We start from the raw sequence: 14,376 nt of genomic DNA, 5'->3' as shown, positions 1-14,376 counted from the left end.
TTATGGGAAAAGTAGGACTTTTTTCTACTTTGACAAGAGAATAGATTTTCACATTTGATTGAGTTACTTTGAGGCAGGGAGTCACTCCAGCTGAGAGCTTCTTGGCCTCAAGGTATTACCTGCATAAACTGAAGTGATGCCTCGAAGTCCTCCACTGGATACATCTTAATCCGAAAGAATTTCATCCCCATTATCAAGCTGATGATGCTTTGAACAACATATGGGCTCTGCTCCTTGTGCCGTAATTCTTTGAGCTCCGCCATAAATTTCTTCTTCACAGCATGGAATCTAAGAAAAAGACATGCATGATTTATCAAATAATGGGTAGGAAAGCAACTGTAATGGAGGCCTTCAGCATCTCAGGGTGACGGGGCAACAGGGATAGGGAGGTCCTTGAAATCTAAGTACAGTGACTGCCATTTTGAAAGGATTTGATATTGGGGGTTTGGTAGAGTCTCATCTTCTCCTTCCTTCACTTATTTTGTAAGATGCTCAACATCTCCTTTGGGCTGGGGATAACAGCCAGGGTTATAATCCTCTTCAGACAGTATAGCTCCTAAATAGATCTCCATTAGTTGAGCTCCATTTCCTCAGGCTTAGCAATTTCCAACACACCTGCAGACCCCAAGGGCATGAAGCACAGCATGAGCACAGTTGCAAGCATGAGCACAGCATGCCAGGCCAGTTGGTCTGACAGTGACAGGGAATGACACCCAGAAACACTCCTGCATCCACCTTCAAAGTTTTATGTTCATGTTTCTTTTATGGTTTTAGGCTCATGATTGTTAAAGAAAATATTTTAAGGTTAAAGGAGAACCTAGTAATGGGAAAATTTAAACCAGCTTTAGAAGACAAGTAAGCTCTCTACAATAGGTATGGGAATTTGCAACTAAACATGCAGTCCTCAAGGAACTTAAGACATTTATATTGTTTGAAAGTAAAATAATATTAATAATTAATGATATTAATTACAATATTATCATATCATATAGAATTAAAGGAAGAAGATGCAAAGCAGTAGCAGATCTTCAAAGTACTGACGGAACATACACATAAAATTTATCCAAACTACTTCTAAAATAGTCAGTTTCACTGCTGGTTAAAAAAGGACAAGGAAGGTGTTTTAAGACTCATTATATTTGGTTTCCTGAGACCATCAGCATGAGGTTCTGCATAAGTTAAAAGGGTCAGTTAGGAGCAAGGTGTGATTGGAGAGGGTAATTATGATGATAGAAGTTAAAGGCCAACCAACAGAATCCCAGAAGTATGGAACACTAGCTCTTGACATGACAAAGCAGAAATTTCAGGATAAATAAAGAGGACAGTAACATATACCTATGTTTCACTAAAAGGCAGCAAAGGAATGTATGAATGGTGAGGTAGGTATAAGGGCTTCATGAAAGCTGGCAATTTTCTAGTTCTTGGCTTGGTGGAGGAGGTGACATGGTATTCACTTGGTAACAACTGATTAAAACTATCTTTTTCTAAACAATGTATAGGTTTTTTCTTTAGGTTTGGTACACATATTTTACAATAAAAAGTTTTAAGAAGATAATGACGCATGAAATATAAATTCTAAACTGCAATATCATCCTTCTTTTCTACTTCTTATAGTAAAAAAATGATGATTCAGAGCTCAAGGGAAAGTTCAGTGAACTTCAAAGAATCACTCATTTAATTCACAGCCATTCCAGTAGGTGCTACTATTGTGCCCTTTTTACATGAGAGGAACTTGTGGCAGATGTTTCATCATGTGAATAATTCTGGCAGAGCCAGAATTTTAAGCCAAGTGTCTGGCTCTAGAGTTCATGCTGTTACCCTTTGTGTCACAGTATGTCCAGAGCAGTGGTTCCTAAAGTGTGGTCCCCAGATCAGCATCACCTGAGAACTTGTAAGGAACATGTATTCTCTGGCCCAAACCCGACCTCCTGAACAAGAAACTCTGGGGGCAAGTCCAGTCATCCTGTTTAAAAGCCTTATATAGGTGATTTCTGATGTGCTGAAGTTTCTGAAACACTGGTCTGAATCAGGAATGATAATCAAATATATTTGTAAGATGGTGCATATTTGATACAAATTGTACTCTCACATTTTTATCTTCACAACAATCCACTGAGTCAGGCAGTGAATGCATTTCAATTTTACAAATGAAGAAACAAATCCGGAAGACCAAAGTAATAAAGAAGAGACTTGAACACAGGTCTTCCTGATGCAAATTCCAGGAACTTCCACTATAATCCAGCTGCATAGTTAATGACAGTCCTGAATTATGAAATAAAGCCCCTGCCCTATCTAGAACAGGATCAAGGTTAATTGAGAAGATAAAACAATGTATAAACCATGTGAATATTGATAATAATAATAATAAAAATGCAGTGTGTTAGCATGTGTCTGGCACTTTGCCTGGATCTGTCTGATCCTTCGGGGAGGTCGAACGCCCCAGGCCAGATCACTTTCTCATATTTCCCATTGTCTTTTATGTGAATACTGTACTAAAAGAAGGTAGAGGGCACTGGAGAAAGAAGGGACTCTTTTCACCTGGATAATTAGAGAAGATTTCAGAGGGGATCTGAGTTCGATGGCAGGCAAGCAGAAATGTTTGGGTAGAGATGGAGAGAAGTTGGGAGAAGAAATGGCATGGAAAGCAATGGAAGTGACTTTCAATCAATCAATTATAAAAATTAATAATTCCAAACTGGATTTTTAAAAATCGTATTTTAATTGAACTTATTTCCAGACACTAAAAAAGAAAAAAATATTGATTTAATTTTGAAATGTGAGAGTTTAAAAAAGAAAATTAATCTTATTGGTTAGAGTTATATTAATTTAAAGACCATGTGATACTGAGGTCTTTCCTCAGGGGAAGGAGAAGGCAGGTTATTTGCATAACTCACTATTTCAATATTCTCATGAGCTAGTGGTTAAAAGTCTATTTATTTCTCATTTAAAAATAAATATGGCTATCTTTTACTTGAAAAAAATTCCAAGTGACATAAGCATGTTATTTTAGCATAAAAATAATCCAAAAATCTATTTGTGCTAAAATCTATTTTCTTTTAAAATAATTTTAGGGAAAAATAAATTTCTTTTCAATGACCATGCCTTTAGTTTTTAGAATTGTCTTTAGGCAATACATTAACTTAATGATTACTTAGGCTTTGTTATGCTATGACATTTACATACAAATAACTTTTACTTTAAAATGAATAATACATATTATAAAAATGAGAGTAAGAATATATACATTAAGACATCACACATGGAGAAAGCGGTTTTGAAATCTATGAACCTTAGATGCAATCTTCAGTATTTAAATGACTATACCAAATTTTAACAACCACTACCCAAGAAAAAGTCACCTTAAACCACCCAATTTTAACTTAATTGACTTTGAAAAAGTCAACACTATAGGAAAATGTCACTTCATAGCAAAAATGTTTTCCCTTAAGAATGTGAATTAAGCACATTACCACTAATAAGATTAAAAATAGTGATTTTGCTGAAACTTAAAAACTAAATTAAAAAGACTAAACTAAGTATTAAAAACTAAAGTCATAATGAAGAAAATATTTCACATGCATTATCATTGGGAACTAGATGCAAAATCAAAAATTAAAATTGTTACATTAGTCAAGTTTATTTTAAAAAGAAGATAACCACCCTGTACCTGATAAGTACACATCCTCTTTCCTCAAGAACAAATGAAGCATGACTTTCTAAGGCAATGATAATGTGGTGTGCTCCTGGTGTGCTTATGAGAAGAAAGTAATATGGTAATTCATAGTATGACACCAGCTTAAGACTGTACTTTCAATAAAGGCTGACTGTCCATCGATTGTGATGACCAGGTATTACTGTGATTAACTATAAGAACCCATTGGTCAAGGGGTTCTCCCGTGGTGGCAAAATATTGGAGCTTTGTCCCAATTGAGACATTTCTCAATTCAGCAGTAGAAAGTAACACTGCTCTACTACTGCAGAAGGCAGACAAACATCATGAAAATAGAAAAAAGCCACTGTTGGTAAGAAGACTTTGGCTTGGTGGATCATACATCTGACCAAATATGGAAATTCCTACAACCTTAGACTGTTGTTTGGTTATGACACTGTTTCTTAATTTATTCACAGCTAACCCAAAATTGATGTAGTTAAGGATGGTCATTCTATAAGTAACCAATATTGTTATACATAATTAACAAAAACTAAGAAGAACACAAAATGTTATTTTTGGCAAGGCACAAATGATTGGATAAAAGAATTATGTTGCAGGAATTACAAGGGAATTACAAAGGAATATGTTGAAATTTTCAGGGTTTGACTAATCACCAAAAATCCATACTATAACTCATTTTCTGATCTTTTTCAGGAATGAGGCAGGGATGCATGAATTAATTTGCCAGATAATTTCAGCTTATACTTTCAAAATGCCAATACTTTTATTATCATTCCATTGTCATGGAAATCTCTCCAAAACCCATTATTCTTTTTTTTCTTGATGACTGGTGAACCATAATGATTACAGTGGGCTATAATAAAAGTACAAAGTTGTCTAATGCAAAATGGCCCAGATAACTGTACTATTTAGTCCTCATGCATGCGTTAGCTGGTCTTTCCTTTCTGTTACTGTCAGTCTTTGAGTTTTACAGTTCTCACTGGCGTGAGTATACCCACCTCTCTTCCCTCTAATTACTCATGTTCCATGTGTTAGACAAAATGAGTGGTCTAGATAAATAGATAAACTGGGTTAGTTAAATCATGCCAAGGAGTTTTGCGGGGGTCTGTCCTGAGTTCTCGCCTGTTTTGAGTTGGTAAGATTGCGGAGTAATTTCTGTAAATTTTTGTTTTGTTTTGCTTTTTGATAAACTGGGTATTTCCATGATACTAAATTAGGAAATTCTATTTCTTGAAGACAAAAATCTCTTCCAGAGGACTGCATTTCACAGAATATGGGCATCACTGTTGCTTTCAGCAGGCCTCTTGCCTTGGGTTCTCATTAGGTCCCTGGCTCACTTTGCCTAACCTAGGCACTTGGGATCTTGCCTGATCTGCCTGAGGGTGGAATAAGATGAAGATGGAAGAATGGGGTATGACATCACTTTTGGAAGAAGTGTATTATTGCTAATAACCTACCACCACTTTGTTCTATCCTGCTAAGTAGTGTTATGGGGCCAGATAAATTTAGCAATGAGAATTCTCCTCTGACTTGTTTCCATGACAGAGTATGGGACATTTTTAGCTTGGCTGAATTAAGTAAGGTCTACAGTAAAGGGACATTCTAGAAGTCAATTTTCCCACTCATGGATGATATATCATAACCACCCACTTGTGGAATATAGAAAACAAAAATTTTTAGTATATGTGCTGCTGAAATGAGCATAACCTAACTTTTAATATTGATTAACATCTTTGGACTATTTGGGCAAAGAGAAAAGTAATTTGATTAGTCCATTTTTTTTCTATGATGCAGTCATATGAAACTTGTGAACTCTTGGTAGGATATGGCTCAACCGTCAAGTGAAAAAAATAGAGCAAACAAATTGAATAGAGCAAACAAATTGGAAAAAGATTCAGACTTAGACTTGCCTTGGGGAAGCTCTTAGTTTCAGAGATGGGCACACATAGCAAAATAACACCCTTGTTTCCTACAAGCTAGCTTGCCCCCTTCCTGAGAGTAGGTGGGGATGGACAGAGAGGCACCCTGGTATCTACGGTGAAGGCTCTGAGGGACATTTCCATACTTAGCCTGTGCCAGCACTCCAACGACTTCTGCATACAGGTCCGCCACAATGTGCATGTTGCCAGTGTTTGGGCCGAGGTACCTAAAGGAGATATAGTCAGACAGGTTAGGGGTCCCTGGTCATCTAAAACCAGATTTAGTTTTAATCACAAACCTTGACAAAATTCTAAGGTGAGAAATTACTTTACCCTTCTTTGTATTTAAAGTGCTTGAAAGCCAAGTTAATAACGTCATGTATTAAAGTGTCTAATACAGGATGAAGTGGAATCTGGAAAAAAAAGAGATGGCTCTTAACTTGAGAATATTAAAGATCAGATCAATAAGAGTACTTCTAATAACTATGTATGAACTTCAGTGATCAATAAATATAATTCATATGACCCAGTATTTGAAATTCATAAATAAATAAACCTAGACTTTAAAAACTTAAGAAGTTTTCAGATAAATAAATCTTATCTAAAAATAACATTAAATTAATGACCTACCTGTTTCAAAACTTCTATTAATACTAAAGAAAAAATAAAATCAATGGCGAGGTCCCGTCTTTCCATTAAATAATCTCGTTGCTGTTCATCACTGTAAAAATGAAAATATTCACATTAACTGGCATGAAGATATTGTGAGTGATATACTTCCTCCAAGACTGAGGGCTCATCCCCAGTGGACTGCAAGCCAAACTTGGTATTATGAGATGGCGGTGGTAAATACAGTATTTGCTGAAGCTACTCCTATTACTGGGGTGGTGCAGGGGACAAACACTCAGTCAGAATATTTGACTTCAGATTTTACATTTTCAACCATGTCAACTTGAGGAGCTGTTTGTGAGTTTATAAACTCATCCTGTGGGCTTTTCTAAGGTATGTTTCAACCCATTAAGTCTATCATCTATAGACTGGATACAAACACCAGACAGGCCTACCATGCAAGTGGTATACAGTGAAAAGATCTTGTGAAAAGAGCTAAACCAATGTAAAGACCACAATGAGCAGAACTACAGGGGGGTGAAGAAAGGATTACAATTGCTTTTCCCCCTTGTGCCATTCCTCTTTATCTTTTGTCTCTTGATATTTATGAAAGGAGGAAATAAAAAGTATAAAGAGGTTTTGGAAGAGAGAGGTTGAAAAGCAGATGTGAGAAGGGGTAGAAGAGGCAGAGAGGAGTCATTTAAACTCACTGAAAAGTCAGGGAGCAGGATTAGAAAGATGGAAATGTGAGTCCATGTCCCTTCCCCATCTTCTGCTCATCTAACATACTGAGGGCTAATTGGGAATTGAACAAAGGAAAAAAAATGAAGTGAATGTGAAGTTCCCTAGCACAGAAGCAAGAATAGTGGCTAAGATCATGGACTTTCGTGGGGAATTATGCCTCTTCTCCTTACCAGTAATGTCCCCATCTATAAATGGGAATAATAATAGCAATTACTAAGGTTTGCTTGACTATTAAAAAAAAAACCAGTCCACTCTCCCAAACACATAACTGTTTAATACTTCTATATTAAATAGAAGGAGAAAGGATGACAGGATTTGGACTTGTTAGGCAGATGTTTTCAAAATAAGTCAAATAATATTTTAAATAAGAAATGTTTTTCCCTTTAGTCCAGAGGAAATGAGCAGAAAGAAAGGTGATATTCAAGATACGAAAAGTGACTTCTGGAGAAGCTCTCTAACAGTCACTAAGCCAAATTGAGGCTGGTGAATGCAAAGGGAAATGTAAGGAAGGGTTGACACTCCTTCATTCAGGAACATTTAGGAATAGTCCTGACAGGAGGAGGAGCAGTGAACTGAACAGAACCATCTATCTATCTGAAGTCCTTCAAGACCCATCAGACGAAGGAGCAAATACCACACAGGAAAGAAGAAAACATATGGAAATGCTTTTTAAAAGAAGGCATTCACAAGTATAACCTAGAGATTGTATCATGGAATATGGAAATAAGAAGCCTGACTACCAAGTGGAAGGAAGACTCCCAAAGATGGCCAGCCACAGCAGAGGGAAAATGTTTGTGTTGGATGGCTCATCAGGGTCTTCAAAAAGGGCCAAAGGACCTTGAGAAAGTAGCAGTTCCTGGTAGAAAAAATATTTTTTAAACCTCTATTTTATTTATAAGCCAATGATGCTTTTAAATACAAGTAAGACATATACTTTTCCAATAACGAATTCAGCTCTATTGCTGGTCTGAGGTCTAACTGCCAGGAGCCAGAGGCATTTGACAAATTTATTTGGCAGTCAAAATGTTGATATTACACTAATCTTAGAAAACATAACCCAAATACACATTCATCACATTTGACTGTTTTCAGTTGTTCGTGCCTCTCCCAAAAGTTCCTCTTCTCTTTTTTCTAGTAAGACAAATTCACATTATTAGCTACATTATGCTCTGGAGACCCTGATTCTTGGCTTTCTCCCAAATACATACAGTTGTTTTAAACTTTCGAATGCTAACTCAAATGCTACTGAGTTGAACTTCACTGTCCTGATTCTGTATTTGATCCTAGCAATTACTTTGATTTCCTGAAAATAATCAATCAGTAACATGATATAAAAAACAATTATTTTTAATTCACAAAGCAATCAACTCATGAAAAATCAATCTAGTTTTAGTAACTAAATTCTAACAAAATTGAGAAACAAAACTAAAACTCACTTAAGTCAACTCACTAAAAACTGCCCCGATCCCTACCTGCAGGAACATTTTAATAATACCTGTTCATAAGCTAACAGGTAATATAAGACACATAATAAAATTATTCCATTAATATAATAATCACACAGTCTGAGTTTTCAGACACAAGAATTGAAATTCTGTCTTTAACATTTGATACATTAAAAAAGTATGTATGAGGAAAGGCTGATAACTGGTACACGGTTCCTTTTTGGGGTGATGAAAATGTTCTAGAGTTAGATGGTGATGGTTGTAGGACACTGTGAATATACCAAAAACACAGAACTACACACTTTAAAAGGGCAAATTTAATTGTTTGTGAATTATATCCCAATAAAAATTCCTTCATCAACCAAAAAATTCAAAGTTATTAATTCCTCCCCCAAACAAAATAATAAATTCATGATTAAAAATCGCAGAAACTCATGCACATTATAAAATGAAATTACAAACAAATGGATTGTAATTTGCTAAAATTACAAGTCTTCTATTTCAAGAGAAGTCTATATTTTTAAAAAAATATTAAGAGTGTCAAAAATGAGAGGGATAAATCACTTACAAGAAGTAGTTGATGTTTGATTTTCTGAGGGTCAATTTCAGTTTATTGTCTTTGAAAGCATAAAAACATGCGTAACCAATTCAGGTAGAGAAAGCTAGTTTCTTTTGAAATAATCCTTTAAAAAAGATACGTGTATTAAACTTTCTTATCTTTTCTACCTTTTTGTGGTGGCTGGATTTCAAACATATGAAATCACATATATTTACCTATATTTGGAGGATGTACATTCACTGGACAGTGTGTGCTTAGGTTTGATGGCTGCCAGAGTACTCATGAGGCAGCAAGTTACACCTTTCCAACCCACACAACAAATAAACAAAATTCTGTTGGAATGGAAGCTAGAGATGCTGGAATCTGACCCCGCCCTTTGCTCATGAAGAGACTGAGTTATAGAGAGGTGGTGAGTTGCCCAAAGTCACATGGCTAAATAGTGGAAGCTCCAAAAGCATGGCAAATGTCCAGATCAGCGTCTGTCCATGGTACACTGGCCACTCAAGGTTACTATCAAGGACGAAAACATCCAAGCAGCGTGGTGTGGGGCAGGCAGCAGCTCTCTGCTCTCAGGTAAGAGACTGGAGGCGAGACTGCCCAGAAAAGAAGCAGGCAAAAGGGTAACCTCGGCCCTTTGCAACTCACCCCACCAATGTTGAACTAAGGCCCTGTATGACTTTTCCATCTATGACAGCAGCCAGTGACCAGTACTGCCACTGTGACACTTGCAAACAAGGGGCTCCTGCAGGTATCTGTGAAGAGGCAGGAACACCTAGAAGACTCTCAACTTCCATTTCAATTTATGTTTCTTAAACAAACGGAAGAAAGAGGGGAGGAAGGGAGAGAGGGAAGGAAAAGAAACGAAAAATAAATCAAAAGAAAAAATCATAATCCTCAAAATCCTTGCACAAAAGAAATGTACCTTTTTGATTTATTGCTTGTTCTCGGTCTGTATTCATGTGACTCATCTTCGATGCCGTTTTGCCTTTTATACCAGTCAAACAATGTGCGCAGAATGGAAGGTAGGCAATACTCAGAGAGGGAGCTCATTGAGCTGATGACCTATAGAGAAAAACAGGTGATTAAAGCAGTGATTTTCAGCCTTTTCCATCTCAAAGCACACATAAACTAATCACTAAAATTCTGTGGCATACTGAAAAATATATTTTTTGCAGATCTGACAAAAATAGGTATAATTTTGATTCATTTACACTAGACAGTTATTGTGGTATTGGCTATTGTCATTTTTTAATTTGACATCTGAAGGGAAAAGAGGTCAGTGTCTCTGACTAAATAGTCAGGTATTGCATGTTCTAAAAATTCTCATGGCACACCAGTTGAAAATCGCTGGACTAAAGGTTTTGGATGTACTTCCAATTACTAAGAAACTTTTTATTTCACAAATAACTCCAAGCCACAGTTACAACAAAGTTTTCTTATTTATCACAGTCCTTTCTTTAGTAATCTTTATTAGTACATTCCCAAGAGCCCAAGTCTCTTAATGTTGACAGATGTTCCTTAGTTAATAATAATTTTGTGCTTCAAGAAAGTTAATTACTTTGACTCCCTTTCATTCTAAAAATCAGATGTAAATTGCAAACAGGCTATTCATGGATTGCAAAGAAATTGTTTCCCCATACCAACTTAAGAACTATAGTGCTGTGAATGTCTTAGGTCCTCAAAAATGCTGTTCTATAAATAAATGTATTGATTAATGCAATTACGTTAGCTGTTTAGGTGAAATTAGCAAACCTGTCCCCAAACAAATAACTTAAGTGGTCATAGAATGCATGGTTTTCTGCCAAATAATAAAATTAGACTCCAGATGTGAGTCAATAGCAATAATTTATTGATATTACATTAAAGGTGAACTTCTCCCCTCTTCTTTAAACAAGTGTGCTTTTGGTATCTGGAAAGAATCTGATCTTTTACTAATTATCACCAAAAAAATGAACTTCTACCCATTTCTTGCATTATATGCAAAAATTAATTTAAAATGGATCATAGACCTAAGTATAAAATCCTTGAAATCTTCTGAAAGAAAACATAGGGGACAGTCTTTGTGACTTTGTGTTAGGCAAGGATTTCTTAAGTATGACACCAAAAGCAAGGCCCATGGGAATCCAATACACTGAAAATCATCAACACTAAAAGCTTCTGCCTTTAGAAAGATAGTGTTAAGAAAGTGATAAAAAAAAAAAAACAGGCCACAGATGGGGAGAGAATATTTGCAAAACACGAGTCTGATAAAGGCCTTGTAACCAGAATATGTAAAACTGTAATGAGATGGGTTTGAATTACCTAATTAACAAACAGTATAAGCATAGTATAACTCCCAGTGCTGATGAGACTGTAGATAAAATGGATATGTTCATGCAATGCTGACTGAAGAAAAAAATTGGCAAAATGTATTTGGAAAGTAACTTAGAAACATATATCAAGAACCTAATAAAAACCATCCACAATAAGCCCACTCAGGAATTTATCTCAAGTACATAATTAGAGATGGGTAAGAATGTTTAGGCAGCATTACTTACAAAAGAAAAGGAAACAACCTAAGCATTCAGCTATAAGTAAATGCCTTAATACAATGGGGATTTTGATGTAGATTATTTATGAAACCATGAAAAATCACATTTTAAAAATATTTATTAACATGAAAATGTTCATGATATAATAAGTGAAAAAAGAATGAAAAAAGTCATTTAATTGGTGCAATCCCAATTTGGTATACACACTCTATAAGTATACACATTCAGAAAATACAGGCAGGAGGAAATACACCAGCATATCAATAGTGGATGTTGAGGCTAGGAGTTCTAAGGAGAGGCATGTTAACTAGAGGGAGAGGGAGTGGGGAGTTAAAGAGGAATGAAGGTAGGATTTTACCTGGGCCTACTTTAGAAAGGGTAGAAAATTGAAATGAGTGTCAAGAAAGAAACTAAGCAAAGAAACAAGGCAGGAAAGTTTCTAGTAATGAAGCTACAAGATAATTGTTTGTTGATAATGATTATAATAATGAATTTAATGAATACTTTGAGTCAACTGAAAGAAGAAATATCTGCCTGGTACAGAAACTTTGGTATACCAGAGTGGGGGGAAAATGTTGAAAATTTTAAGTTGGAACAAAATTATAAAAGGCATCTAATACCAGTTTGAAAATGTTCAATTTTCTTCTCTAGAAAGTGGGAGTCCCTAAATATTTTTGAATAGGGAAATCCATTCATAAAAATGGTGTTTGGAAGGTTAATCTAGCAGTGATGTTAGGCTGGACCAACGGGCTTTGTGAATACGCATACACACACATGCTTAATTGAATGTGGTCACTGCAACAGTTCCAGGCATATAGTGACCAAGGCCAGATCTGGGGAGGTGGCCAAAGAGGTGGAAAACCTTAGTTAACTTAATATATTTCTGGAGTTAAGCAGGCTAGGCTTAACTTCCTTTTACAAAGGAAGCAGGAAACCAGAGCAACAGGAGCTGAAATGCTTCATGTCAATAGAACTTCCCATTGTCACCTTTAAAACAAACTCTAAGATTGAACAAAAGCATTGCTCTTTCTCCTAGACTATCTCGATAGCCTTATTTCATATTCTCTCTCTTATAATTATCATTACATGTACATACACAAAATTGTACATTATCATTGGTTATAGGCTAATACAAGTTCAAGTACAAAGGTTATTGCATTAGCCTGCCCTATGAACCTAGTTGTCATTTGCTTTTTTTGAACTAAAAATACTAATTATTAAAAAAAGAGCCTCCCTCCCCCCACAGACAGCATATTTTCTTATTGTTCCTGTGGATAGAACAGCAGTAGATTTATGGAGGAAGCAAATCACAGTGTGTGAAGGGAGTAATTTATCCGGTTGTCTTTGAAGTTGCTCCAGCACAAAAAAGTCACCACCATCTAAAATGTTTTGAGTTGGTCCCTAACCAGTATGGTTCAGTTGGTTGGGCGTCATCCCATAATGCGAAAGGTTGCCGGTTCGATCCCTGGTCAGGGAACATGCTTGGATTGTGAGTTTGGTCTCCTGTCAAGGCAACTGGGTGCAAAAGGCAACCAGTCAAGGCTTGTCTCTCACAGTGATGTTTTCTCCCTCTCTTTCTCCCTCCATTCCCCTTTCTCTAAAAATAAATAAATACAATCATAAAAAAATAAAATGTTTTGAGTTGGGAAATAAAGGGGGTTCTTCCCACAGAGGAAACAGGATCAGAATTCAGAGTCCCTGACCATGGGTTAATTCTGTTATAATTATTGCAGATGTAATCAAATCCAAACCACTTTACTACTGTATTTTAATAATTTAAAAATACTTGTGTAAGTCTGAGTGAAACTTAAAGAGTCATGATGACTAAATGTAATGTGGTACCCTAGATAGTATTCTGGACCATATGTTAGGGGAAAACAAAGGAAATACAAGTAAAATATGGAGTTTAGTTAATAAGGCAATGATGTTGTTTCTTGGCTGTGACAGAGGTACCATGCTAATGTAAGGTGCTAACAGGAGAAACTGGGTGCAAAGTATGTAACAACTGTCTGTGTTATCTTTGTGACTTTTCTATAAATCTGAAACTATTTTTTAAAAATTAAATGTTTACTTAAAAATAGTTGTGTGGAATAATTACAAGTTCCACTATTCCCTGCAGACCCATAAAGGTAGTATGTACCTGCATTTGCCTCTGAAACTTCTCTTGGTACAGCACACAAAATTCTGCTACTGCACTTAGGTATAACTCACATTCTCCCTCGAGAACATCAGTAGTGTCCTTCCAACCTCAGCTATAATGATTTTGTCTACGCATTAAAAAAGTCTTCCTTTTTCTATCTGACTTATTTTGCTTAGCATGATATTCTCAAGATCCATTCATATTGTCCCATATGGCAGTATTTCACGCATATGTGGGATATAAAACTGAAAGCAACAAATGAATAAACAAGTCAAACAAAAGCTGACAGACAGACAACAGTATGGTGGTTACTGCAGGGAAAGGGAGTGGATGGAGAGATGGTAGAAAAGGATAAAACGGGTCAAACATAGTGACAGAAGAATACTTGACTTTGAGTGGTGAACACACAATGCACTATGCAGATCATGTATTATAGAATTGTATGCCTGAAACCTAATAAAATTTAAAAATAAAAAGTTGTCCTGAAGTCATTTTTTGTATTTTATTTTGGTATTATATTACGTCTACTGGGCACACTTTCCATGGCAAATACACTGACACAATCTCAGAAGAGATGAAAAGTCAGCACAGGGTAGATGTGTGTGTTTTTTCCATTTCTCTGTTACTGCCGTTTGAAGTCCAGGCTTTCAGAAAGGAAGGATAGAATTTGCAAAGACCTAGCTCTTAAAGCTCAGGAAGGGAGTAAGGTTTAGCTGCCTTCTTGGTTACTCAACTCCTTCACTTACGGGAAGCTGA

General features: G+C 36.0%; 1 protein-coding gene across 8 annotated transcripts in view; it reads right to left on the bottom strand.

The window, feature by feature from the left end:
* FRY (FRY microtubule binding protein) overlaps window positions 1-14,376 on the bottom strand; it is a 406,572-nt gene that overhangs the window by 221,139 nt on the left and 171,057 nt on the right. For all 8 annotated transcript variants that reach the window (XM_036018382.1, XM_036018387.1, XM_036018381.1 and 5 more), the window contains exons 4-8: window positions 9,872-10,011; window positions 6,223-6,313; window positions 5,926-6,005; window positions 5,739-5,819; window positions 120-288 (exon numbers count right to left, since the gene is read on the bottom strand). In XM_036018382.1, the coding sequence (XP_035874275.1) occupies window positions 120-288; window positions 5,739-5,819; window positions 5,926-6,005; window positions 6,223-6,313; window positions 9,872-10,011 (561 nt within the window). The remainder of the gene's footprint in view (window positions 1-119; window positions 289-5,738; window positions 5,820-5,925; window positions 6,006-6,222; window positions 6,314-9,871; window positions 10,012-14,376) is intronic.

Source organism: Phyllostomus discolor, chromosome 2, assembly GCF_004126475.2.
Source record: "Phyllostomus discolor isolate MPI-MPIP mPhyDis1 chromosome 2, mPhyDis1.pri.v3, whole genome shotgun sequence".
In the NCBI taxonomy this organism is placed as follows: Eukaryota; Metazoa; Chordata; class Mammalia; order Chiroptera; family Phyllostomidae; genus Phyllostomus; species Phyllostomus discolor.
The sequence above is the reverse complement of the archived record's forward strand: the minus strand, read 5'-3'. Positions and strand labels throughout refer to the sequence as shown.